This window comes from Canis aureus, chromosome 15 (genome assembly GCF_053574225.1).
Source record: "Canis aureus isolate CA01 chromosome 15, VMU_Caureus_v.1.0, whole genome shotgun sequence".
Taxonomy (NCBI): Eukaryota; Metazoa; Chordata; class Mammalia; order Carnivora; family Canidae; genus Canis; species Canis aureus.
This window is the reverse complement of record NC_135625.1, coordinates 21,329,709-21,357,599: the sequence shown is the minus strand read 5'-3', so window position 1 is coordinate 21,357,599 and position 27,891 is coordinate 21,329,709. Positions and strand designations below refer to the sequence as shown.

The 27,891-nt window shown below is 36.5% G+C and overlaps 1 protein-coding gene across 12 annotated transcripts in view; it reads right to left on the bottom strand.

The window, feature by feature from the left end:
- CFAP96 (cilia and flagella associated protein 96) overlaps nucleotides 1–27,881 on the bottom strand; it is a 36,437-nt gene extending 8,556 nt beyond the window's left edge. Inside the window, exons 1-9 of one of the 12 annotated variants that reach the window (XR_013352690.1) lie at nucleotides 27,567–27,881; nucleotides 27,047–27,167; nucleotides 24,694–24,871; nucleotides 22,511–22,730; nucleotides 21,363–21,500; nucleotides 21,182–21,257; nucleotides 20,894–21,073; nucleotides 13,471–13,640; nucleotides 11,285–11,426 (exon numbers count right to left, since the gene is read on the bottom strand). Coding sequence is in view for 11 of the 12 variants with exons in the window: in XM_077848733.1 (XP_077704859.1) it covers nucleotides 11,378–11,426; nucleotides 13,471–13,640; nucleotides 20,894–21,073; nucleotides 21,182–21,257; nucleotides 21,363–21,500; nucleotides 22,511–22,730; nucleotides 24,694–24,793 (933 nt within the window). In the remaining variant the exon portion in view is untranslated. The other 11 variants (XM_077848733.1, XM_077848734.1, XM_077848735.1 and 8 more) reach the window with 11 other exon arrangements.
- Nucleotides 27,882–27,891: the final 10 nt, after the last annotated feature.

The window sequence follows — 27,891 nt, the reverse complement described above, 5'->3', positions numbered from 1 at the left end:
ACTGGCCGCCTCAGTAAGCCCTGGAACTGCAAGCACACACCAGTCCCAGTTGTGCTGGGACACAGAAGAAAAAAAAAAGCTATGGTTTAAAGGGGAAAAGGAGGGGTCCCTGGGTAGCCCAGTCAGCCAGTTAAAACGACTGGCTCTTGATTTTGGCTCAGGTCATGATCTCAGGGTCCTGGGATCAAGCCCTGTGTGGGGTTCCAAACTCAGCAAGGAGTCTACTTGAGATTCTTTCTCTCTCTCTCCCTATGCCCCTCCCCACCCAAGCTCTCTTTCTTTCTCTCTCTCTCAAATAAATAAATCTTTAAGATAATTTTTTTTAAAAAAAGGGCAAAGGAACTGCAGGAACACTCCCTGGATCAGAGGGACTGGCTCAACACCTCAGCAAGCCCTGGAACACAAGCCAACACTAGTCCCAGTTGCAGTTGGGTATGGGGAGAAATTTTTAATTTAATTTAAAAATAAATGGCTTTTTATATTTGTTTTTGCCTTTTATTTCTATTATGCTTTTTATTTTTCCCTCCTCCCCACTTTTTTTTTCCTTTTCCCTTTAAAAAGATGAAATTTGGGATCCCTGGGTGGCGCAGCGGTTTGGCGCCTGCCTTTGGCCCAGGGCGCGATCCTGGAGACCCGGGATCGAATCCCACGTCGGGCTCCCAGTGCATGGAGCCTGCTTCTCCCTCTGCCTGTGTCTCTGCCTCTCTCTCTCTCTCTCTCTCTCTCTCTGTGACTATCATAAATAAATAAAAATTTAAAAAAATAAATAAAATAAAAAGATGAAGTTTAAAATTGCAACTAGCATATAAAGGCCAGCACTAGCACTCCACCAGATGGCTAGGGTTGCTGCTGGAACACTTTCTGGGTGGGAGGATCTGACAGATATGGTTTATGTTCCCCTTTGAAAGCATGGACCCATGCATGGTCCAGATACCCCAGCTGACCTGCCACCTCAGTGAGCCCTAGACCCGTAGCTCATATAAGCCACAGCCACCCCATCAAGGCAGCCAAAGGGCAGTGCACATCAGGTCACCCCAGGTTAGTGTTCATTACAGCTCCACCCCTCACACCAATGTGACACAGGTGCAAAACACCCCAGAGCACAAAAGGCCCACACCGCTTCAGACAGCATTTAGGGCCCCCCTGGTGCAAAGCGCTCCAGAACCTTTCAGTTGATGTCTGCTTCAGACCCAGCTGTCTGAGAGGGTACGCCTTGCAGAAAGTACCCTGGAAACCCTTGGCTGGTGCTTGCACTGGTTTCAGCCACCCCACAGAGCATACCCTAGGCAAAGCACCGCAGAACACACCTGACTGTACCAGATTCAGTTCCAGTTGCCTGGCCGGAGGCCCCTCAGAACTGAGACCATTGGTGCACCCAGGTTTGCAACCAATTCAGCTTTAACTGTCCTATGAAGGTACCTCCTATACAGAGCATCCCAGGACCTCCTGCCTTGTATCCTGTCTCAGCTCCAGATGTCCCTTCAGGGTACTCTCTTTACAGATAGTCCTGGGACACCCATTTACATCTACTTCAGCTCCACTAACCTGCCAAGGTGCCCTCTGTATATAGAGACCCAGGCCCTCTGGTGTGCATCCACCTCAGTTTTAGCTGTCCCATCAGAGCATCCTCTGTGTAGAGAGCTCAGGGACCTCTGGGCCTGCATATCACCTAAGCTCCAGCTCCCCCCTCAGTGAGACACACTTTGCTCAGAGCATCCCAGGGCACCCCAGTGGCATCCCACATCAACTTCAGCTGTCATGTCAGCTGCCATCAACGCAGAATCTTCGGACACCTTGGCATGTGTCCACTTCCGCTTTAGCTACCTGGCCAGACCTAAAGACATATACAAACTGAAAGTGAGGGAATGGAAAAACATTTACCATGCAAATGGGTATGAGGAGGAAATAAGCCAGAGTAACAATATTTATATCACATAAAATAGACTTTAAAACAAGAGACAAGGGCATCAAATCAACAAGAGGATATAACAATTGCAAGTATCTACATATCCAGCACAGGAACACCTAAACATAAAGCAAATATTAACATGGAGAAAAACTGACAGTAATATAATAACAGTAAGGGATTTTAACACTTCACTTATATCAATGGATAGATCATCCAGGCAGAAAATCCATAAGGAAACAGTGTCTTGTAATGACATATTAGACCAGATAGATATAAAATGCACAGAACATTCCATTCAAAAACAACAGAATACACATTCTTTTCAAATGTACATGGAACAGTCTCCAGAATAGACCACGTGTTAGGCCACCAAACAAGCCTCAACAAATTTAAGTTTGGATTCATACCATACATCTTTTCTGAGCACAGTGGTATGAAATTAGAACTAAACCAAAAGAAAAAATTGGAAGAAACACAAACACATGAAGGCTAAACAACATGATACTAAATGACCAGTGTGTCAATGAAGCAATCAATAAATTTAAAAGTACATAGATACAAATGAAAATGAAAACACAATGGTTCAAAATATTTGGGACCCAGTAAAAGGAGTTCTAAGAATATATGGCTATACAGGCCTACCTCAAGAAACAAGAAAAAGCTCAAACAATATAACCTTCACCTAAAGGAATTAGAAAAAGAAACAAAACCCAAGGTGAGTAGAAAGAAGGAAATAATAAAGATCAGAGCAGAAATAAATGACAGACAGACACACACACACACACACACACACACACGAATGAAACCCAAGATTCTGGTTCTTGGCCAGACTCATCAAGGGAAAAAAGACAAAGAGTCCACATAAAATCAGAAACAAGAATAATTGACATTACAGAAATACAACGGATTATAAAAGAATATATATGAAAACAAATGAAAATTATGAAAAATTATGCCAACAAATTTGACAACCTAGAAAAATGGATAGATTCCTAGAAACAGTCTTCCAAAAACTGAATCAGGAAGAAATAAAATATCCAAATAGGCCAATTACTAGTAACAAAATTTAATCAGTAATCAATAACTACCAAAAAATAAAAGTACAGGATCAGAAGATTTCACAGGTAAATTCTACCAAACATTTAAAGATGAGTTAAAACCTATTCCCTTCAAACTATTCCAAAAAAATAGAGGAAGAAGGAATGCTTCAAAATACATTCTATGAGGCCAGCATTACCTTGATACCAAAAGCAGACAAAGACATCACAAAAAAAGAAAACATGGATACAAAGATCCTCAACAAAGGGGCACCTGGGTGGCTCAGTTGGTTAAGCATTTATCTTTAGCTCAGGTCATGATCCCTGTGTCTTGGGACTGAGTCCTGCATCGGGGTCCCTGCTTAGTGGGGAACCTCCCTTTCCCTCATCCCCTCCCTTGCTTGTGCTCTCTTTCTCTCTCTCACAAATAAATATGTTTTCAAAAAGAGATCCTCAACAAAATATCAAACCACATTCAATAATACATTAAAAGGATCATTCACCAATCAAATGGGATTCATTCTGAGGATGCAAGAATGGTTCAATCTTTGCAAATCAATGTAATACACCACATCAACAAAACAAAGGATAAAAATCATATGATCATCTCAATAGATGTAGAAAAAGCATTGACAAAATTCAACATCTCATGATCTAAAAAAAAAAAAAAAAAAAAAAACCTCTCAACAAACTGGGTTTAGAGGAAATATACCTCAACATAATAAAGGCCATTTTTTAAAAATCCACAGCTAACATCTTACTCAATGGAAAAAAACTGAGAGCTTTTCTTCTAAGATGAGGAACAAGACAGGAATGTGCACTCTTGTCACTTTTACTCGACATAGCACTAGAAGTTCTAGCTATAGCAATCAGACAAGAAAAAGAAAGAAGCATCCATATTGGTAAAGAAGTTAGCCATCACTATTTACCAATGACATGATACTATACATAGAACACTCTAAAAACTTCACCAAAAAAAATGCTAGAATAAATGAATTCAGTAAATTTACAAGTACAAAATTAATACTCAGAAATTGGCCTTTCTATATACTAATAAAAAGTAGTAAAAAGAGCAATTAAGAAAATAATTCCATTCACAATTACACCAAAAAGAATAAAATACCTAGGAATGCACCTAACAAGAGAGGTAAAAGACCTACACTCTTAGAACTATAAAACATTGATGAAAGAAACTGAAGATGACACAAACAAATGTAAAACTATTCTATGCTCTTGGGTTAAAAGAATTAATATTGTTCAAATGTTCATATTACCCAAGGCAACCTACAGACTGAATGCAATCCCTAACAAAATACCAACAGCATTTTTTACAAAACTAGAACAAAAATTACTCAAATTTTGTGGAATCCCAAAAGATCCTGAAAAACAAAAGTTATCTTGAGAAAGGAAAACAAAGCTGTAGGTATTAAAATTCCAGATTTCTAGATATACTACAAAGCTATAGTAATCAAAACAGTATGGTACTGGCACAAAGACAGACACACAGATCAATGTAACAGAGTAGAAAGCTTGGAAATAAACCCACAATTATATAGTCAATTTATCTATCTCAAAAAAGGCAAGAATATAAAATAAAGGGAAAGACAGTCTCTTCAACAAATGATGCTGGGAAAATTGCTACATGCAAAAAAATGAAACTGGACCACACACAAAAAAAATCTTAAAATGGACTAAATAAAAAAAATCAACTTAAAAATAAGTAGTGATGCTCACCAGTGTGAAAAACTATGGTCTCATATTTTCCTTTATTATAAAATTATATAAATGGCAAAAAAAAGAACGAATTCAGGTATTGAAAAAAGAAGTAGAGGTGAGCATTGCATCCATTTATATACAGAACTAAGATTAAAGAACTGTGAGACTTATGGTTACAAAATAGAGTATTTGTGTTAAAACCACTGCCAGTAAAAAACAATTGAACTCACAAGCTAAGTACATCCTTTTACTTTTAATCTATATGTTTACATTTAACATGGATTTATTTTAGAAAGCATATAAATGACTTTCTTTTTATCAAGTCTGACAATCTATGCCTTTAACTTGCAGCATTTAGCTATTTACATTTAATATAATTATCAATATGTTTAATGTAATTGCTTTCTATGTATTTGGTTTCTATTTGTCCCATATATTTTGTTCCTTTTATCTTTTTCTGCCTTCTTTTGGATTATTTAGGATTACATTTTTCTCTCCAATTTGTCAGAAATCTCTGTTTACTCTTTAAATGCTGCTCTAGAGTTGCATATTTTTAGCTTACTTTGATTTTCTTCAAATGATATTATACCAACTCATATACAATGGAAGATTCTTACAATAACAAATCTCTATTTCCCTATTCCCATTTTTATGCTACTGTAATTTAGCCTTTACTTTTAAATATGTTATAAACCCAACAGATTTTTAATATTTTTACTATAAATAATAAGTTATCTTTGATTAAAGAAATTAAACCAGAAGGGAGAAAAAAGTTTTTTTTAATTATTTTTTTTAAAGATTTATTTATTTATTTATTTATTTATGATAGACATAAAGAGAGAGGCAGAGACACAGGAGGAGGGAGAAGCAGGCTCCATGCTGGGAGCCCAACGTGAGACTTGATCCCGAGACTCCAGGATCACGCCCTGGGCCAAAGGCAGGTGCTAAACCGCTGAGTCACCCAAGGATCCCCGAAAAAAGTTTTTTTATTAATCATTTCTAGCATCCTTTTTAAAAAATTTTTAAATTTTTATTTACTTTTTTAAGTAGGCTCCACACCCAGCATGCTCTACTGACTGAGCCAGCCAGGGGCCTCTCTAGCATCTTTAAAACCCATGTTTCCATCTGATCATTTGTATTCTACCTAAAAACTTCCTTAACATTAGTTGTAATGCAGGTCCCAGCTTTTCTCTTTCACAAAGTCTTTATTTCACCTTAATCTTTTGAAAAATATGTTGCAGTGACTATGGAATTCTGAATTGGCAGTTTCTTTGAATTTTTTGAAAATATCATTCTTTTTCTGACTTACATCATTTCTGCTAAGAATTCTCATAGACAGTCTTTTTTTTTCTCTGGTAGATACTAAGATTTTTCTCTTTATCACTGGTTTCCTATAATTTTATTATGATGTGTCTTGGTATGCATTTTCTTTCTTTATGCTACTTATTATTCCTTGGACATTTTAGACTAGGGGTTTTTAACTTTCTTCATATTTGGGGATTTTCAGCCATTATTTTTTTTTTAAGATTTTATTTATTTATTCATGAGACACACACACACACACACACAGAGAGGCACAGAGACACAGGCAGAGGGAGAAGCAGGCTCCATGCAGGGAGCCCAACATGGGACTCGATCCTGGGTCTCCAGGATCATGCCCTGGGCTGAAGGCAGCGCTAAACCGCTGAGCCACCGGGACTGCCCTATTTCTTAATCTTTTTCTCTCTACTGCTTTCTAAGACTTGGTTAGACATACATTAGACCTTAATACTGTTCTAGAGCTCACTGATGTTCCTTTCATTTTCTTTCTAGTCTTTTTTCTCTGTGTTTCACTTTGGATACTTTCCATTTTTATATCTTCAAGTTCCCTAGTTTTTGTTTTGTTTTGTTTTGTTTGTTTTGTTGTTGTTGTTTTGTTGGGTTTTTTTTTTTTGCTTTTTTTTTTTTTTTTTTTGCAATGCTGAATGTGCTATTATGCCCATTTACTGAAAATTTTTATTTCAGTTATTTTATTTTTCATCTCTAGATTTTCCATTTGGTCTTATTTATGCCTTTAGTATCTCTCCTCATTGTCCTCATCTTTTCTTTTAAATAAACATAGTTATAACTATTATAATGTCCTTGATGTTAATTCCATCTTCTCTGCCATTTGAGGACTTGTTTCTAATGATCTTTTTCTGGTTATGGGTCATATTTTCCTGCTTCTTGGCATATCTACTAGTTTTTTATTGGAAGGCAAACACTAAATTTCATATTAATTGTCCAGATTTTTTTGTTTTCCTTTAAAGAAAAGGGGGTAGTTCTGTTGAGATTAGTTACTTCTGTTTCAATTTGATCCTTTTGAGGCTTATTTTAAATTTTTTGTTAGGTGGGTCTAGTGCAACCTCTAGTTTAGTCTAGATCCTCTGGGATTGCACTGAATACCCTGAGAGACTGACAAAGACCCTCTGTGGGCTGGTAGGAACTTCCTATCCTCAAATGATTCCTGGCCCTCAGTAAGCTATGGGAAGCAGTTAACTGACAGGTCCCTAGTTGTCCTTTGCCTTCCTCCATGGATTTTAACCCTATGTGTGCCTTAGTAGTTAGCAGGATTAAGGGGACTCCAGTGCACAATTCTGAACTCTTTTCCCATGTAGTTCTTTCCTCTCTAGAACTCTACCCCAAATTCAAGACATTTTATACTCCCTGAGTACCAATTTATGTCTCATCTGAGCAAGGCTATAAAGATTCCCTTCCATCCCTTCCATTTCAGAAAGTGCTTCCAAATAAAAAGCAATTGTAGGATTTACTCAGCTGTTTCCTTTTTCTCATTGATTACAGTCCTGCACTGTGTCTAATTCTAAGAAGAGGGGTTCTGTATGTTTTGTACAGTTTTCAATTGTTTAAGGAAGGAGAATAAATCCAGCCCCTCTTAATCTATCTTTGGGATAGTCAAGTTTGGGAAATTTAGAAAGTCCTATAAATGGATAAAACATAGCAGTAATTTTTCTAGGTAGCTGGTATCTATAGGAATGTTTTTCCACTGAATCTCCCCCAACTCTAGGAAAGCTGTCTGTGACTATCAGTATCCATGTACAGGGCTATTGACTAGCCATTCTTCACTTTAAACTGTATAAGTAGAGAGCCACACTTTAGGCTATGGAGCCCTCCAAACAATTAACCAGTTAAGTATTATTATGAGAATAATGCCAGAATAAGAACCATACTCTTATAGCCCTAATTTTCCCTAAGTGTATCTTCCAAATGTTTAGAAGTGAGATCTTTTATTTTTTATGTAGGGGTAAAAATTCTAGGCTGCCCAAACTGGGAAAGCACTGAGGATAGGAAGGAGGTAGGAGATAAAAAAGAAATAGACAGGAAAAGTCTTTCCTAAGCACGATTAAATGTTTCTAGCTCTATTCTTACTTTTTACTTTTTTAAATTATTTATTTCTTTTAAGTCTATTGTATCTTTTTAAACTTCTTATTCTCTAGTGATCCCCTTACATTATACATTTTTCTAGGCTCATTATTTTAGTATTATGTTTTTGGTGTCAGAGAAAGCCAGCAAATAAATGTGTTCTACCTGGATGTTTTAATTGGAATCTCCTAACATATTAGTGTTGTAATTATGTTATAAACAGCCTTGTATATTTTTGGTTGGGACAAATATCTTCTTTCAAATTTTCCTATCAGTATGTTCATATTTTGTCTTCAAAATAAAATTTAGAAGTAGCTAATCAAGTTTTATTTGTAATTCTGTAGGGATTTCGGTTAAATTGCATTAAATCTATTAATACTGTAGAGAAATTGCATGTTTACAATATTGAGTTTCCCTGGAACATGCTATATTATTCAGGCCACTCTTTTATATCTACATTTTAATCCTAAATTTCCACAGCTTTTTTCTATTATAAATAGACAACTTTCACACTTCCTAACTAAAACAAGGAAGAGTATTAGAGTATTAGAGTTGCAGGGTATATATATTTTAAATGCTTGAGATACCAGTTTATTTTCCCCAGAAACAGACACCTAACTGTCATATAAAAAATATCTTTTTTGGAGATCTTTACATTTATTGGACTATTTTATTATTTCTAATATTGTTCAATAGGATTTTTTTAAGGTTTTTAAATTTACTTATTCATGAAAGACAGAGAGAGAGGCATAGACACAAGCAGAAGGAGAAGCAGGCTTCATGCAGGGAGCCGGATGTGGGACTCGATCCCGGGTCTCCAGGATCACGCCCTGGGCCGAAGGCAGCGCTAAACCACTGGGCCACCTGAGCTGCCCTGTTCAATAGTTTCTTTTTACATTGTAGGTAAGTAACTATATCACCTGGGAGGAATGATGTATTTTTGTGTGTGTGTGACATTTATTCTCCTCAGGGCTTTTTCCTGTCTTTTAGCTGCATTTTCTAGCACAGTGTTTGAGTTGTTGATGGCTCTAGCTTAACGTCTGTTATGATTCTGATAGATATCCTTTAAAAAGTAAGAAAGGTTCTTCCTAATCCTCATGTCCTAAGAGGCTTAAAGTGAAAAGGGTATTTAATTTTATCAAATAGCTTTCCAGCATCTATTGGGAGAATATGTACGTTTTCCATTTTAATATATTGATTAAGCTAATTAAAATAACAGATCTACTAATGTCAAGCTATTGTAGTGGTCATTAAACCATCAATCTAAAAAAATAAAATAAACAATCAATCTTATTTTATGATCATTTAAAATGTGAATTCCATTGGCTTATACTTGATTTGGGGTTTTTTCAATGAGTTAGAAATATTATTTTCAAAAAAAAAAAAGAAATATTATTTTCAAAAAAAACAAACAAAAAAGAAATATTATTTTCCTTTTTAGCTATCCTTGTCTAGTTATGCTAGCCTCATAAAATAGATTGAAATTCTTTTCATATTTTTCTATGGCCAAGACAATTTAAATAACAAAAGGTTGAAGCATCTTGGTGGCTCAGTTGGTTAAGTGTCTGACTCTTGATTTCAGCTCAGGTCATGATTTCAGGATTGTGAGATGGAGCTCCAAGCTGGGCTCCATGCTCAGCACAGAGTCAGCTTGAGATTCTCTCTCTCCTTCTCCCTTTGCCCCTCTATCTCTGCTGCACATATACACTTTCTCTCTAAATAAATAAAATCCTTATAAAGAAAAAAATTAATGGACATCATAAATAATTTATACCCTTTAAATCAAATGTGTGTGTATGTATGTGTGTGTTCCTCTGCTTTATTTCAAAAGTCTTAGTTTTTCTACATGCTTCACTATTTCTGTGACTGGTTTCTGCATTTGCTTTTCTGTAAATTGACACAATGCATTTATGTAAACTCTAAATGAGCTCTCCCAATTGTCATAATGCTTCTTATAACTCCTAGTAAGACATTAAATGAGCATTCCCATCTATGAATATTACATGAAGTGTGAATTGCTACTAGAGGTCCATCAATAAAAATTAATTATAGCTAACAAAGGCATAAATGTAATTAGATTTTAATAAAATTTGAAAATATAAACCTCCTATCCCAAAAGAATGCATATATCTATACAGCTTATTTAGTAACATCAATATATATGACTTTTATTCAGTTATGTGCATCTAGTAAATCTTTTCCTAAAGACAAATGTATTTCCTTTGGGTCACATTATATCCTTGATAATGTCTTTAAGATGTTCATTCCACACTGTCCTCCAGATAGGAAATAAAGATTTTAAATATTCTTTTAGAAAAAAGTAAATAGCATGAGATATAAAAATAAATAAATAGGGGGCACCGGTGTGGCTCATGGTTGAGCATCTGCCTTTAGCTTAGGGTATGATCCTAAGATCCTGAGATTGAGTCCAACAACGGGCTCCTCACAGGGAGCGTGCTTCTTCTGCCTATGTCTCTACCTCTCTCTCTCTTGTCTCTCAGGAAAGAATAAATAAAATTTTATACATACATATATATATTATAATAGTAAAAATTCTCTATACCATCTGCAATCCCTTTAAAAGTCAGATACATCTGAATTGACAGTGTTCTTCCCACCTCTCACCCTGAATAAAAAGCAAATCAAAAGAGTACTGCAGCCTCTAAACACTTTGATTTCCAGTTCTGAGAAGCCTAGAATGGCAAAGGGACAAGTACTAAGGAAATCACCATGTTCAAAAACAACTTCCCCAATATATCATATTAATAGATACTGTAAATTTCCCTTTTTAAATAGTACTACCCCTACCCTCAATTGAATAGGGACTGTTAATAAAAAAGACCTCACTGTGAATTACAGTAATGTATTTAAATCAAATCTCTTAAGAACTGATTTTTTTAAGTGGTAGGGCAAATGAAAAAGATAATCTGGGAATAAGAGATTAAGACCCGGCGTGGGAGGGTGGGATGCGGGGCACAGGGATGTTTCAGGGAAGGCAGGTTTGGACAGGTCTGGCAGATTAGAAGTAAGCTTTCCAACAATAGACTATACTTCAGGATTTTATGAAATGTTTAAACAGTTTATTTTCCCCAGAAACAAAGACCTAAACAAAGATTAGCAATCATATATTATTAACAAATACTATTTATTCATTAGCAATGGTACTAAAACAAGGAAGAGTATTAGAGTTGCAGGGTATATATATTTTAAATGCTTGAGATACCTGTTCCATATCTTATGTTTTTCTGCAAATAATTCGCATTTGATAATGAATTGTTGGTAGATGAGACCTAGAAAGCTATTTGTGTTCCTCATGCTAATAGGACTGGACTGAAGCAGTCTTGTAGTTCTTCATATTTAGTGCCCTAAAATTGGAAAATAAATGCATATTTAGTTTTAAGGTACAGGTAATATATCTGTACATTCTTGTAAAAAAAGTTTTGCAATAAAAAATTAATAATTCAAAATCAAATTCTCTCACCACATTAAAAAGCTTCACTTAAAAAAATTAAAAAAAATAAAAAGCTTCACTTAAAATATAATTTAAGATGGAAAAATTGGATTTGAGGACCAATTTTAAATACAACCAAAAGGTTTATTTTTTTTTTTAACTTAGGGTAAGGGGTGCTTAGGTGGCTCAGTCACTTGAGCATCTGACTCTTGATTTTGGCTGCAGTCATGATCTCAGGGTTGTGGGATTAAGCCCTATGTCAGGTTCTGCACTTGGCATAGAGTCTGCTTGGAATTCTCTCTCCCTCACTCTCTGCCCCTCCCCCACTCATGTGCATGCTCTAAAATAAGTAAATATTTAAGTAAAATATTGTAATAAATAAGTAAAATTAGGGTAAAAGAAGCTAAAACTTGCTTTAGGATAATATTTGTGATAATATAAAAAGTATCAATAAACTAAAAATTACCAAACAGAAGATAAACTTCTGATTTTCCAGAAGAGCAATCAGATATTATTTTCTTTTCTCTGCTCCAAACATATATATCATAGCAGTTTCTCAGGTCTGCTCTCTGGATAGAAAAGGACACAGAGAAAACCTTAATCTGCCCACTCCCCTGACCCAAAAAAGAATCCCATCTATTTGAGGGTGAATGTAGTGAAGAAAATTCTAATTCTACTCTCTGTTCTATATTACATAGATAAAGTTGGGCAGAGTACTGATAGATAGGGGGCTTGCCAAAGGAGAAAGATCAAAGGACATGAAAAAAGACTCCATATATTTCCACTTCCACCAACTAGACCACTTAGAATATTATGCCTGGAGACAACAGTTAAATTACATGAATGATAGACAGTCTTATTTTGGAGATAGAATAATAAGACTGGCATTAAAATCACCACCCAGAAGTGATCCAGATGTATGGAAATGTTTTTATAAAAGAAAAGAAGTGAATTTGGTGTCCTTTACCTAATCTATTATATGTTTACACAGAAGTTTGAAAGATGTAAATTAGCTTCATCAGCAATAAAACTTTTTCAATGAACATAAAGGTAATCAAATGAATTCTTTCACTTATTCAGATCTTGCACACACACAAAAAAGGAATGATGGACTGTCTTTTTCTAATTTATATTCTGAACTCTTGAGAACTTCTCAGTTTTCAGAATGCTCAAAACCTGGGTAAAATTGGAACTTTTAAGATACTTTAATAAAATATTTTCTTCAAAGTATTATAATACTTTATAAAGTGATGTTATTTTTTTTTTTATAAAGTGATGTTAATAGCTTTTTTTAACTAACCAAAATATTTCCTGGACAATTTCATAAAAGATTACTTCAAACTTAAGGAGAAAAGTCTCAAGTGTCATTAGGATTCCTCACAACTACTGAGAGCCTCCAGCCCTCATGGAGATAATAATTTAACCAAGATTTTTTTTAAAAAGCCCTTGATAAATAGACAATGTTAACATGTACTGCTAAATGAACTATAAATATCTAAACAGTCTCAACAAATCATAATAAGGTACTATAGATCTGATTTAAAAATTATGGGGCGATCCCTGGGTGACCCAGCGGTTTGGCACCTGCCTTCAGCCCAGGATGTGATCCTGGCGTCCCGGGATCGAGTCCCATGTTGGGCTCCTTGCATGGGGCCTGCCCTCTGCCTCTCTCTCTCTCTGTGTGTCTCTCATGACTAAATGAATAAAATCTTTAAGAAAAATTATGAATAGAACAGTTCATACAGATAAATTAAGCTTTTTTGATTAGAAATTTCAAAAGATGGTAAAAAAAACTTCTACAAGGGACAGCTTCTATATGGAAGGAGCTGAGATTTCCAAAGACACCCGGATTTGTTATTGTTTAAAGTATGTACAAATAGGAAATATTATTTTGAAGAGTTTGAAAGTCAAAAACAAATTTTCTTAGTTTATAGGCTAAGGTAACATAATACTGATACCTTTTGACATTCAAAGTCATTATACTTTCAACTGGTCTGCTCTTTGGTCCACTTGGTGGATGGAAAATCTTAGCACCTTTGCTGGAAATCTGGCTTGACAACTTAACCACATAAGGGTCAGCAGAATGTGAAGGATAAGGGTCAAATGTTCCTGCCTTCATTCCACCTGCCTATAAATAAAAATGAGATAATTCAACATAGTTGGGTAAAATGCTTCTAACAAAATTAGATTTTGAAGAAGTTGATACATATTTGTGTATTGTCTATAGAGCTGGTTTTACATTTAAAGGAAGTTGTCTATACAAACATACCTCAGAGATATTGTGGGTCAGTTCCAGACAATTGCAATAAAGTGAATATCACAAAAAAGTCCAATGAATATTTTGGTTTGGTTTCCCAGTACTTACAAAAGTTATATTTATACTATGCTGTAGTCTATTAAGTATGTAATCACACTCTGTCTAAAAAAACAATGTTCATACTTTAATTTAAAAATAGTTTATTGCTAAAAAAAATACTAAACATCATTTGAGCTTTCAGTGAATCATATTTTTTGCTGGTAGAAGTTCTTGCCTTGATGTTAATGGCTGCTTACTGACCAAATGATGACTGCTGAATGTTGGTGTGGCTATGGCAATTTCTTAAAATAAGAAATGAAGTTTGCCATGTCAATTGAGTCTTTCTCTCATGAATCATTTCCCTGTAGCATGCAATGCTGTTTGATAACATTTTACCCACAGTAGAACTTCTTTCAAACTGGAGTCCATCCTCTCAAGCCCTGCTGCTGCTTTATCAATTAAGTATATCTTACAGTATCTGATACTAATACACATAAAAATTAAAGATATAATTGTGATATTTCAAGTTTTCCAGATTGAGGACACATAGATTCTTTTGAGGAGCAACAAATAATAAATAACCTTAAGAAAAAGCATGTTCATTAAAATGGATGAATTAAAAATAGAAAATATATAAACAAACCATCAGATGATGCCTTACAAAATAAATTAAATAGATAAATCTGCAACATCACTAGGAATGCCCCTTTCTTTTTTTAAAAAGATTTTATTTATTTATTCATGAGAGATACAGAGAGAGAGAGAGAGAGAGAGAGAGAGAGAGAGGCAGAGACACAGGCAGAGGGAGAAGCAGGCTCCATGCAGGGAGCCTGACGCAGGACTGGAACCCGGGTCTCCAGGATCACGCCCTGGGTTGAAGGCGGCGCTAAACCGCTGAGCTACCCGGGAATGCCCATTTCTTAAATTATTTGTTCTTCAGATGTTGAATTTGATAAATTCTTTATACATTTTGGATACTAGCCCTTTACCTGATATGTCACTTGTAAATATTTTCTGCCATTCTGTTGGTTGTCTTTTGGTTTTGTCGACTTTGTTGTGCAAAGGCTTTTCATCTTGATGAAGTCCCAATAGCTCATTTTTACCTTTGTTTCCCTTGCCTTTGGAGATGTTTCTAGCCAGAAGTTGCTGTAGCCAAGGTCACAGAGGTTGCTGCTTGTGTTCTCTAGGATTTTGACAGATTCCTGTCTCACATTTAGATCTTTCATCCATTTTGAATTTATCTTTGTGTATGGTGTAAGAGGATGGTCCAGTTTCATTCTTCTGCATGTGGCTATCCAATTTTCCCAATACCATTTATTGAAGAGACTTTTTATTGGATATTCTTTCCTGCTTTGTTGTATATTAATTGACCATAGAGTTGAGGGACCATTTCTGGGTTCTCTATCCTGTTTCATTGATCTATGTGTCTGTTTTTGTACCAGTACCATACTGCCTTGATGAAGTCTGGGATTGTGATGCCATCAGTTTTGGTTTTCTTTTTCAAAATACCTTTGGTATTTGGGGTCTTTTCTAGTTCTACACAAATTTTAGGATATTTGTTCCAGCTCTGTGAAAAAAGTTGATGGTATTTTGATAGGGGTTGCATTAAATGTTTAGATTGCTCCAGGTAGTAAAGATATTTTAACTCTATTTGTTCTTCTAATCCATGAACATGAAATGTTTTTCCATTTCTTTGTGTCTTCCTCAATTTTTTTTTATGAGCATTCTACTGGTTTTGGAATACAAATCTTTTGCCTCATTGGTCAGGTTATTCCTAGGTATCTTATGGTTTGGGGTGCATTGTACATGGGATCCCTAATTTCTCTTTCTTCAGTCTCATTGTTAGTGTATAGAAATGCAACTCATCTGTGCATTGATTTTGCCACTTTGCTAAATGAGTTCTAGCAACTTTGGGGGGGGGGGAGTCCTTTGGGCTTTCCACATATCATGTCATCTGCAAAGAGCAAGAGTTTGACTTCTTTGCTAATTTGGATACCTTTTCTTTTGTTGACTGATTGCTGAGGCTAGGATTTCTAGTACATGTTGAACAGCAGTGGTGATAGTGGACCTCCTCCCATGTTCCTGACCTTTGGGAAAAGCTCTGTTTTTCTCCATTGAGAATGATATTTGTAGCCAAGGTCATAGAGGTTGGGCTTTGCATAGATAGCTTCTATGATATTGAAATATGTTCCCTCTATCCCTACACTGTGAAGAGTTTTAATCAAGAAAGGATGTTGTGCTTTGTCAATGTTTTTTCTGCATCTATTGAGAGGATCATATGGTTTTTGTCCTTTCCTTTATTAATGTAGTGTATCACATTGATTCATTTGCATATGTTGAACCACTCTTGCAGCCCAGGAATAAATCTCACTTGGTTGTGGTGAATAATCCTTTAAATGTACTGTTGGATCCTATTGGCTAGTATCTTGGCACCCATGTTTGTCAGGGATGTTGGTTTGTAAATCTCCTTTTTGATGGAGTCTTTGTCTGGTTTGGGGATCAAAGTAATGCTGACCTCATGGAAAGAGTTTGGAAGTTTTCCTTCCATTTCTATTTTCTGAAACAGCTTCAGAAGAATAGGTATTAATTCTTTAAATGTTTGATAGAATTCCCCTGGGAAGCCATTTGGCCCTGGACTCTTGTTTGTTTGGAGATTTTTTATTACTACTTCAATTTACTTGCTGGTTATGAATCTGTTCTGATTTTCTATTTCTTCCTGTTTCAGTTTTGGTAGTTAATATGTCTGTAGGAATGTATCCATTTTTTTCCAGATTGCCTAATTTGTTGGCATATAGTTGCTTATAATATGTTCTTTTTTGTTTTTTTGTTTTGTTTTGTTTTTCTTTTTTTATTTTTTTTATAATATGTTCTTATAATTGTTTGTATTCTTCGATGTTGATTATGATCTTTCATTCAGGATTTTATTTATTTAGGTTCTTTCTCTTTTCTTTTTCATAAGTCTGGCCAGGGGGGTATCTATCTTATTAATTCTTTGAAAGAACCAGTTCCTAGTTTCATTGATCTGTTGTACTGTTCCTTTGGTTTCTATTTCATTGATTTCTGCTCTAATCTTTATTCTCTTCTCCTGCTGAGTTAGGCTTTACTTGCTGTCCTTTCTCCAGCTCCTTTAGGTGTAAGATTAGCCTGTGTATTTGAGACCTTTCTGTTTCTTAAGACTTGTATTGCTATATACTTCCCTCTTATGACCATCTTTGCCATATCCCAAAAGCGTAGAACAGTTGTGTTTTCATTTTCATTAGTTTCCATGAAGTTTCTTAATTCTTCTTTAATTTCTGGTTGACCCATTCATTCTTTAGTAGGATGCTCTTTAGCCTTCATGTATTTGAGTTCTTTCCAAATTTCCTCTTGTGATTGAATTCAAGTTTCAAAGCACTGTGGCCTAAAAATGATCCTAATCCTTTGGTACCAGTTGAGAACTGATTTGTGACCTAGTATGTAATCCATTCTGGAGAATGTTCCATTTGTACTCGAGAAGAATGTGTATTGTTGCTTTAGAATGGAATGCTCTCAATATATCTATGAAGTCCATCAGGTCCAGTATGTCATTCAAAGTCCTTGTTTTCTTGCTGTTCTTCTGCTTAGATGAACTGCCCATTGCAGTGAATGGGGTGCTAAAGTCTCCTACTATTATTGATTTATCATAAATGTGTTTAATTTTGTTGTTAACTTCTTTACATAATTGGCTGGTCCCATGTTAGGGGCATAAATATTTACATTTGTCAGATCTTCTTGTTGCATAGACCCTTTTATCATTATTTGGTGTCTTTCCTCATCTCTTATTACAGTTTTTGGCTTAAAATCTAATTTTTCTGATATAAGGATTGCCACCTCAGCTTTCTTTTGATGTCCATTAGCATGACAAATGGTTTTCCACCCCTCACTTTTAATCTGGAGGTGTCTTTGGGTCTAAAATGAGTTTCTTGCAGACAGCATATCTATGGGTCTTGTATTTCTATCCAATCTTATACCCTGTGTCTTTTGATTGGGGCAGTTAGTCCATTTACATTGAGTAATTATTAAAAGATATGAATTTAGTGCCATTGTATTACCTGTGAAGTCACTGTTTCCATTTATTGTTTCTGTTCCTTTCTGGTATAAGTTACTTTTGGGCTCTCCCTTCATTTAAAGGATCCCTTTTAATATTTCTTGCAGGGCTGGTTTGGTGATCACAAATTCTTTTAGTCTCTATTTGTCCTGGAAGCTTATCATCTTTCCTTCTATTTTGAATAACATCCTAGATGGATAAAATATTCTTGGCTGCATGTTCTTCTCATTTAGCACCATGAATATTTGATGCCAGTCCTTTCTGGCTTGCCAGGTCTCTGTGGATAGGTCTGCTTCTAGTCTAATGTTTCTACTCCTGTAGGTTAAGGACCTTTTGTCCCAAGCTGCTGTCAGGATTTTCTCTTTGTCTCTGATATTTGCAAGTTTCACTATTATATGTCAGGGTATTGACTTATTTTTTTTATTTTAAGGGGGGGTTCTCTGTGCCTCCTGGACTTGAATCCCTGTTTCCTTCTCCAGATTAGGGAAGCTGTCTGCTATAATTTGCTTCATTATACCTTCTACCCCTCTCTCTTTCCTCTTCCTATGGGATCCCAATTATTCTAATATTATTTCACCTTATGGTATTACTTATCTCTTGAATTCTACCCTCATGATCCAGTAGTTGGGTTTTTTTTTAATCAGCTTCTTTATTCTCCATCATTGTCTTTTCTATATCACTAATTCTCTGTTCTGCCTCATTTATCCTAGCAGTTAGAACCTCAATTTTTTTATTGTATCTCATTTATAGTCTTTTTTATTTCAACCTGATTGGATTTTAGTTCTTTTATTTCTCCAGAAAGGGATTATCTAGTGTCTTCTGTGCCTTTTTCAAGCCCAGCTGTTCTCTTTATAATCATTATTCTAAATGCTAGTTCCAACATCTTACTTATGTCCATACTGATTAAGTCCCTGGCAATCAGTACTGCCTCTTGCTCTCTTTTTTGAGGTGAGTTTTTCTGTCTTGTCATCTGTCCAGAGAAGAATAGATGAAGTAGAGAACAAAATGCTAAAATGGCAACGACATCAGATAAATATACACTAAACATATGAGAAGAGACTCAAAACCAAACCAAAAAAATTGAAAAGAGAGAGAATATAATCAGACAGGTCGACAGAACAGAGCAATATACTTGATCTTGTGTGTATTTTGGCCTGTTTGTTGGAAATCTAGATCTCAAAATTGTAAAGAAAGAAAAACTTACACATATACAAAAATAAAATCAAATACAATGAAAGGATAGAATATAACTGTAAAAATTAAAATTACAAGACCAAAAAAAAAAAAACAAAGGAACATAAACAGACAAGTGAACAGAACAGAGGAATACACGATACCCTGAGTGTATTTTGGTTGGTTTGTTAGAACAAACTATACCTCAAAATTGTAAAGAAATAAAAATTTATATATACAAAAATAAAATTAAATACATTGAAAAGAGAGAATGTAACTATAAAGATGAAGATTTAAAATGATTTTTTAAAAAGCCAATCAAATAAATTCATTGAAAAAGGAAAGAGAAAAAATTAAAATTGAAAAACTAAAGAATCATGGGGGAAAAAAACCATGAATTCTATATACTATTTTCCCCTATCACTGGAATTCTGCAGTTCTCTGTGATCAGTAAACTTGGTCTTAGCCAATGTTCTTGCTGGTCTTCTCGGGGAGGAGCCTGTTGCACTGATTCTCAGGTGTCTTTGCCCCTAGCTGAATGACACCACCCTACCAGGGGGCCAGGCTAAGTAATCTGCTCTGGATTGCTTTGTGTGGTTTTTGTTCCCTGAAGGCTTTCCACACTTCTTTAGGGGATGAGAATAAAATGGCAGCCTCCCAATTTCTAGCCCCAGAACCAAGAGCTCAGTACCCACTCCTCAATGTGTCCTCAAGGAAAAGCAATCATTCTCACCTCCTTGGTCTCCATCCATACTGCGTGCTCACCCAGTCTGTGACTGAGCATTTCTATCTCAGGCATACAACCCATTTTGAGTCTCCAAACCCTGCAGACTCCTGCAGCACATACTCACACAGTTCCTCCCAGGGGAGGAAGAGGTGGTGATCTCACTGTGGTTCTGCCACTTGCTGGGCCCTGCTCAGACAGCAGCTGCCTGATCATGCTGTGGTTCATGGTTTAAGGCAACCCTGAGCTGCGAGGGCACATTGATTGCAGCTGGCTTCCCCAGTCCAAGGTCTGGGAACTCTGTTGCACTCAGGTAACCCCCAGTCTTCCTGAGACCCCAAGGATCCTGAAACCACACTATCCCACCTAGGATTCCACCCCACTTAGCCACCTCAGTGCCTTTCAGGCCAGAATGTCCCTCACCGGAACAAACTTCTGTAAGTTCTGATTTTGTGGTCTGCTGCTATATTAATTTCCAGTGCCAGCAGCTGGAGGCTCCCTTCCCCAAGATCTATCTTCCCATATGTCATCTCAATTCACTTCTCCACACCTCCTATCTTGCAGAAAGTGGCTGCTTTTCTATTGTAGAGTTGCAGCTATTTTCTTAGATCTCCAGTTGAGTTTACAGGTGTTCTGAATGATCTGATAGCTATCTAGGTGAATTCCTGGGACCAATGAAGCTAAGGTCTGCTACTCCTCTACCATCTTGGACTTCTCCAACAATATTTTTATTTTTATTCATACCTGTAAACTTCAGCACAGTAGGAGAGAGTTCATTTTAACTACTATTTCAAAAACTAAAAGATGGTCTGGCTTTTCATGGTTTTGTGAAAAACTATGCCTAAGATCTAGAGAGGTATTTAGAAAATCCATTGTAAATTCAAATACACTTGAAGTGACATTCTTTCATTTCAAGAGCTTTGTTATTCCCTACACTAGCCAGGCTTTGTGATTTTTCATAATCTTTTAAAAATAAATCTCACAATTCTTAATATGAATGATAAGAATGTGAATAATAAACAGAAGTTTATTATTTACATGGATAACAAAATGAATTGATAGGAAGAAGCAATAGTTCTTTATAATGTTTAATATTTTTTAATTTTAAAATTTTTAACTTACCTTTTTACCAGGAGAAGAGGGCTTAAAGGGGTGTGTAAGTAATTCTTTCTTCTCTATTTTTTTAATTGGTGGTAAAGGATTCTCAAACAAATAAGGATTAGTATCAAAATATTCTCTTGGGTAAAGATTTAATTTGAAAGGTGTTCCTTTAACTAAACGATGGTGTTCTTCATTCTCCTTCTGTCAATCAGAGAATTTGAAATTATGTAACATAAATTATTCCAAGTAGAAGAATTCCCTAGGTCAATTAAGAGAAAGACTGAAGAAAGTTAAAATAAATTATTTTACCTTAAAATTAAGTTTGGGTGCATCATAGAAATCAGCAGAGTGTGAAAACTGTTTACCTATGGTAACATTTGCATAGCTAAGGAAGGAAATTAAGTAATGGTGATTTTAGGACTCAGAAATTTTAAATTTTATTTTTTTTACGTTTGAAACAAATGATATGAAAGTATGAAAAATATCTTACCCATATCCAGTTCCTTTCTTTCCCGGGTTTGTGTACAAATTCTTTCCAGGTGCCTCATATTTTTCTCTGGGTTTTGACTGTGCACTGAAGAATGGCACTGGACCACCTATTGTTCCATAGTAGCTTCCTAAACCACATCTTCAATTCAGTTTTTTAAAAAGGAAGCAAATTAATACAGCAAATTTTGGGTTATTCACATTGGATCACAATTTATAAAAAATCACTGAAAAGGTAACAAAATATATGCAATGGAATTGACTTGCCTAATATCACTAAGAAAAAAAACATTTTTTTTAGTTTCTAATCTAATTTCCCCCATTTTCCAAAGTCACAAATCTTCAGATGAGATACTGTTTTTAATTTTTAATGCTTATTTTAAATGTTCCACATAAAATTACATAATCTCTAGGAAATGATAATAGTTTCCATTAATTCAAAAGATAGTTTTATTAACCTCAAAAAGAAAAAAATAGCACAATTAAGCACAAAATTGGCCTTCAGGCAATCCTCATCTATCATAAATTCTACAGAGTCAATATTATAGTGTGTGCATATAAAGCTCAGCATTATATAGCTGAGCTTTATAATATGATGTAGCCTACTATTTGATTTCCTTTGTTTAATGGTTTAAAGGTAAGAAAAAAAAAATGAACCTTCACATTGACAATTGTCACAACTTAAATATTGTTAAACTCCCTGCATGTATCTTCGCAATGATTTTGAAATAATATATCTTGATGAATTATCTTCTTTATCCAAAAAAGGCTTCTCCTAATTTTATAATTTTTATTTATACTTTTTAAAAGTTTTTGCAAAGCAGATAAAACAGTGAAGGGCATAGTATGATGACCCAAGGCAGTATTTTCAAGGTTTTCAAACAAACTAGGTATTTGCATTACTTAGTTGGCTTTTATTGTATAAACCAATAGAGAGTAATGGCATAATCATAAATTTAATGAAATGAGAATCAAAACTACCGATCAACCTATATCATCCAATATAACTGTCTCCACCTAAGACAAGTTCATCCTAAAACTTTTATTTTAATAAATGAATCCTACTTAAGTCACCCAGAAAAACACCTAATTTGGGCTAGAGGAGAGAAAGGTGCAGAAGATGTATTTATGACTTTTCCCCCAAACACTTACAGCTTTTTTTCTCCACTACTAGGGAGGAAGGCTTTGCCTAGATTTTTTTTGGCTTCTTCCATCATATGCCGTCTCCTCACTTGATTCAGATTTACATAGCCTTCACCTTCAAATATCCTTACAAAATGGGGATCAAAATAACCTGCCTGGAGATTTGACATTTCTTTGGATCCCCCAGGTAGCATCTGTTTATTTTTGCTTGCAGCCTCATTAAAGGGTCCTTTAAAAATAAATTAAGAATATCATAATTTTGAGCTCACTAATAATTAAAGAACATGAAAAATAACCGAGAAAAGTTTCAAACTGTGATTGGAGCCAGTGAGTTTTGAGCTCTAAAATGCTATCTCAAGATATTCACTGAAAGGTCTGTGTTGCATACTGCATTGACAATAAGATCTGGGCAGCCCGGGTGGCTCAGTGGTTTACCGCTGCTATCAGCCCAGGGCCTGATCCTGGAGACCGGGGATCGAGTCCCATGTCACGCTCCCTGCATGGAGCCTGCTTCTCCCTCTGCCTGTGTCTCTGCCTCTCTCTTTCTCTCTCTCTCTCTGTGTCTCTCATGAATAAATAAAAATCTTAAAAAAAAAAAAAAAAGACCTAAGAGGTTTCCATTAATTCATTTTAATCATTAGGTCTTGGTTATAGACTCTGAATTTTAGAGCTGGAAGAGACCCTGAAAGTCATCTAATCCAATGCTTCCCCATCTATATACTAGAAAAACACTGTGTGAGTTATCAGTACGTGTGCATGGGTGTGTGTATTCAGGCCCAAGTGAAAGGTGTTCCATACTCAAACCGAGGTAATTCTCCTTCTGGATATATACACAACACACATGAGTGTCTATACTCACTAAAAGTCATGAACAAGAATTTTCATAGCAGTTTCATTCATAATATTCAAAAACAAGTAACAATTCAAATGTCCATCAACAAGAGAACAGATAAATGTGATATATTTATACAATAAAATACTAGCAGCCCAGTAATTTTTTAAAAGGCTAGTTTTATAAGTATTTAGAACCTTTTATATAATTTAGATCTAGGAGAGCTCAATTTGGGAAGTCCAGCAATGTGAAATTTTTTTGAAGTAAAACAATCTTAAATCAGTTATTTGAATATGAATTTGTGAGGTGCCTGGGTAGCTCAGTCAGTTCAGCATCTGCCTTCACCTCAGGTCAAGATCCCAGGATCCTGGGAGGGAGTCCAGAGTCAGACTCACTGCTCAACAGAGAGCCTGTTTCTCCCTCTCCCTTTGCCTGCCACTCCTCCTGCTTGTGCTCTCTAACAAATAAAATCTTTAAAAATAAACAAATAAATATAAATTTGTATCATTGATTTTGAACTTAAAGTTTTAAAAAGTTAATATATTCACATGGTTCCAAATAATATGTTTTTACAATAAATTGTCAATACATTTGAAATTTATTTTACAATAAATTGAATTTATTTTACAATAAATTACAATAAATTTTCCTCCCACATTCATCCATCCAGTTCCTCTCTCACAGGAAATCATGATATTTATTTTGTTTTCCAGAGAATGTTTAAACATGTCCCAATGAATACTTTCATATATATCCATTTCTATCATTGTTGCTTAGCATAATATATAATAACTATTCTGCACCTCGATTTTTTTTACTTAACAATATACCTTGAAGATATTTAATGTCAGTGTATTCTCTCTTCTTATAACAAAGGAGTCATTGAATAGCCAAAAATTTAACCGAGACACTTAAAATGTTTAGTGACTTTAGCTCTTTATTTATAACTCTTCTAAAAATCCCTCAGCTATCACTTAGCATTTCATTTTTCAAGAAATTAATCATGGATGGCCTTTTGGTATGCAAATATAAATGGTGCTTGCATAGCAGAGTGTCCCATCTGAGAAACCATCAGCTAAAAACAAAATATTCTGAGAGAACACTGCCATGCACCTTTGGAAAGAAGTAAAATTACCAATGACGAGAATATACAAAGGTAGGGTATCCCAGTGAAAGTAGCTTCCTGCTCATATAAAGTTCTCTCTTTCTTGAAATTTTATAAGTTTCTTCAACTTTAAACTTAACACTTTAAAATACAATGCATTAAAAAAAATATCACTTAACCTGAATATTAAATCCAAAATTTTCTATAGAAAAAATCCACTATTAGGCTTTTGTAAAGAAAACCAGACATACTTACGGTTAAATGATGACAAGTATTTGTCACCAACAGTAACATATTCCATCTCACTGAAGAGGCCAATCCTCTCCATGTCAGTTTTCCCTCCTTCTGCAGGCATGGTTGCTTCTTGTGGTGGTTTTCTCTATATTGATAACTTCAAAAGGTTCCTTATGGCTATTTCTTTTATAGCAAAATCCTACTTTATGTTGAAAAATACAGAAAAAAAAGCTTTAGAAAAAAGGTGATTATTAAATTTCAGTCCAAATTACTTTCAGCCTCAGAGTTAGCATTCACTATAAAACAATGGTCCCAAACTATGTGGGGAAAGAATCTACTTTGTGGGGCCAGGTGAAGTGTCCGCAAATTACAAAGGAATGTGTATGACATCTATTACATTGCCATTCACCTATTGTAAATGATAAAATTGTTACTGTATAGCGCAGAATAAATACTGTGTAAACAAACATCTTTCTTTTGAGAAGTTCAAAGTGGGTTTAAACATCATAATTACATAAGGTGGAGGGGCACTTTCAGTTGAGATCAAATGACCTAAACATACTGCATTGTCTCTCCTACTGGAAATTACAACAGTGTTTCAGAATGCACCACACATATAATTGTTATTATCCTATAGTTCTTGAGTTTTTTCAAGTTTAAATGAATACAAGAGATGTGTCACTGGCAAAATTAGTTCACTAAGGGGATGGACGAGAAAGGACAATTGTCTAGGCAAGATAAAAAATGAAGAACAACAAAAACAATAATCCACAATGAATTAAGAGTATTTGTTCAAGGGCAAACTCCAATTGTCAATTTTCTTTTGATATATCACATTAAACATTCAGCTATTTATTTACTTCTGTTGTTGGACATGTTCTGGAGGGGCCCCTGAGTGGCTGAGTCGTTAATCATCTGCCTCTGGCTCACGTCATGATCCCAGGATCCTAGGATCAAGCCCCAGGTCAAGCTCTCTACTCAACAGGAAGTTTGCTTCTCTCTCTGCCCACCCCCCTCCTGCTCTGCTCTCTCTTGCTATCTCTCTCTCAAATAAATAAGTAATTTTTTTTAAAGATTGTATTTATTTATTTGAGAGACAGAGAGAAAGAGAGAGAGGCAGAGACACAGGCAGAGGGAGAAGCAGGCCCCATGCAGGGAGCCCGATGTGGGACTCGATCCGGGTCTCCAGGATCACGCGTGGGCCGAAGGCAGGCACTAAACCACTGAGCCACCCAGGTTGCCCAATAAAATCTTTAAAAACAAAACAAAACAAAAAAAATGTTCTAGAAAAGAAGACCATAGAGCTAAAGAATATCTGCTTCTATTTCATCACTACAGTAATGAAATATTATATGTATATTATAGGAATAAAGTGGGGGGAATTGAACTCAGGACCCTAAGATCAAGACTGGGAAGCTTAACCAATTGAGCCACTCAAGCACCCCCACAGTATTTTTTAAGTACCAACTAGATCCAAGCACTGGGCACACATTGAATAAAACAAACATTGGTTTATGCTCCCCAGTTTATAATCCAAGGTAAGAACCTTTTGCCTTGAATTTCAGTGACACTAAACACGCTTGCCTATTTGGAACTGTGGTTCATCTGAGCATCAATCATTGCTAATGTGTAATATCAAAGGAGCAAGTGAAGATTCCCTTTAAACTAAAGCATAGGGACGCCTGGGTGACTCAGCGGTTGAGCGTCTGCCTTCAGCTCAGGGCATGATCCTGGAGTCCCAGGATCCAGTCCCACCTCGGGCTCCTTTCAGGAAGCTTGCTTCTCCCTCTGCCTGTGTCTCTGCCTCTTTCTATGTGTTTCTCATGAATAAATAAAATCTTAAAAAAAAAATAAACTAAAGCATAAGAAGATCTTCTCATTTTTTTCCCATTCCACCTCTTCCTCTGATCGAGTCTGTTTTAAAGCAAATTTAGTTAGCTGGGGATGCACTACTTTCATTTGCAGCTTGTTTCAAAGCTCCATCCCGTTGCCCAACCACAAGGGCTTCCTGTGCTGTTCCAAGGGCTGCGATTCTTTACATGGCTCACAAGGTCTGCCAGCACCCACATTTGTCACCATGGGAACCACACTCCCCGGCACCTGGGCTCCATTTGTCTTCTTTCAGTTCTCAAATCAGGCTCTCTCCAGCCACAGGACCTGTTTTACTTCATGCGAGTGCTTCACTGTGCTGAACTTTAGTTCCCCCAATTAACACCGATCCTTTGGATTGTGTAGCCCACTCGCCACTTCTTTAACTCCCTCATATCATGTACTTCTCTTTGCACGCCCTGGCCATGGTTTATCTAATGGGTTATCAGTTCACATGCAATGCGTGGGAATCCTTTAATTAACAGCTGCCCCCCCACACACACACCCCCGCCTCCCATAAACTGCTGGCTCCACGAAGGCAGGAACTGGGATGAGTCTGGTTCTTCCTCACCACGGTATTTCCACGGTCTGCGCAGCGCCTGGCACACAACAAAGCGAGCCACCCCCTGCGGGGGGAGGAAAAGAAAGAAGTTCCCGCCTTGAATTTTCCCACCACTTAGCTCATCTGGAGCAACACACTGCAGAATCGTTCGTTCATTTTACAAACACTTTGCAAACCCCTCCTCGCGGGTCAAGCTCGCAGACAGAAGCTAGGATGTTTATCTCAAAAGGGCACGGGTCCTGGCCCCGGGGAGCTTACAACCTCACCAGGCGGGTATGCAATTCAAGGTAACGCAAGTGCAAGTTGGCAAGTCTGTGCTAAAGCGCTGAGGGGGCGGCGGCGGTGGAGACGGGGCGGAAAACTGGCTGAGCTGCCAGGAAAAGGATTTCGCATTAAGGAGACGGGCTCGGGGTGGGTGGGTATCGGACAGAACAGCACCCTGCGGCCCCGGGGACCAAGTCACCTCTCAGAAGGGGACCCGGTCTGATAGGCTAGCGCGGGTCGTCAGAGCTCGGGTCCGGGTTCAGGCAGCAGGAGCAGCAGCAGCAGCAGGAGCGACAGGGGCAGCGGGGACAGCGAGGCCACCTGGCCGCGGAGCGCCCTCCGCACGCCCCGCGCAGAGCGGGCGCTGACCGTGGCCGCAGGTGCCGATCGGCGCGCGTCGCCTCGGGTACGGGGCCGTGGAGAGAGTTCCAAGCCGCGGCGAGGAACACACGGAAAAGCCTTGGCAGCGGACCTCGAACGAGTCCGCCAATAGAATTTACTGAACAAAGGCTTCGGCTCCCCGC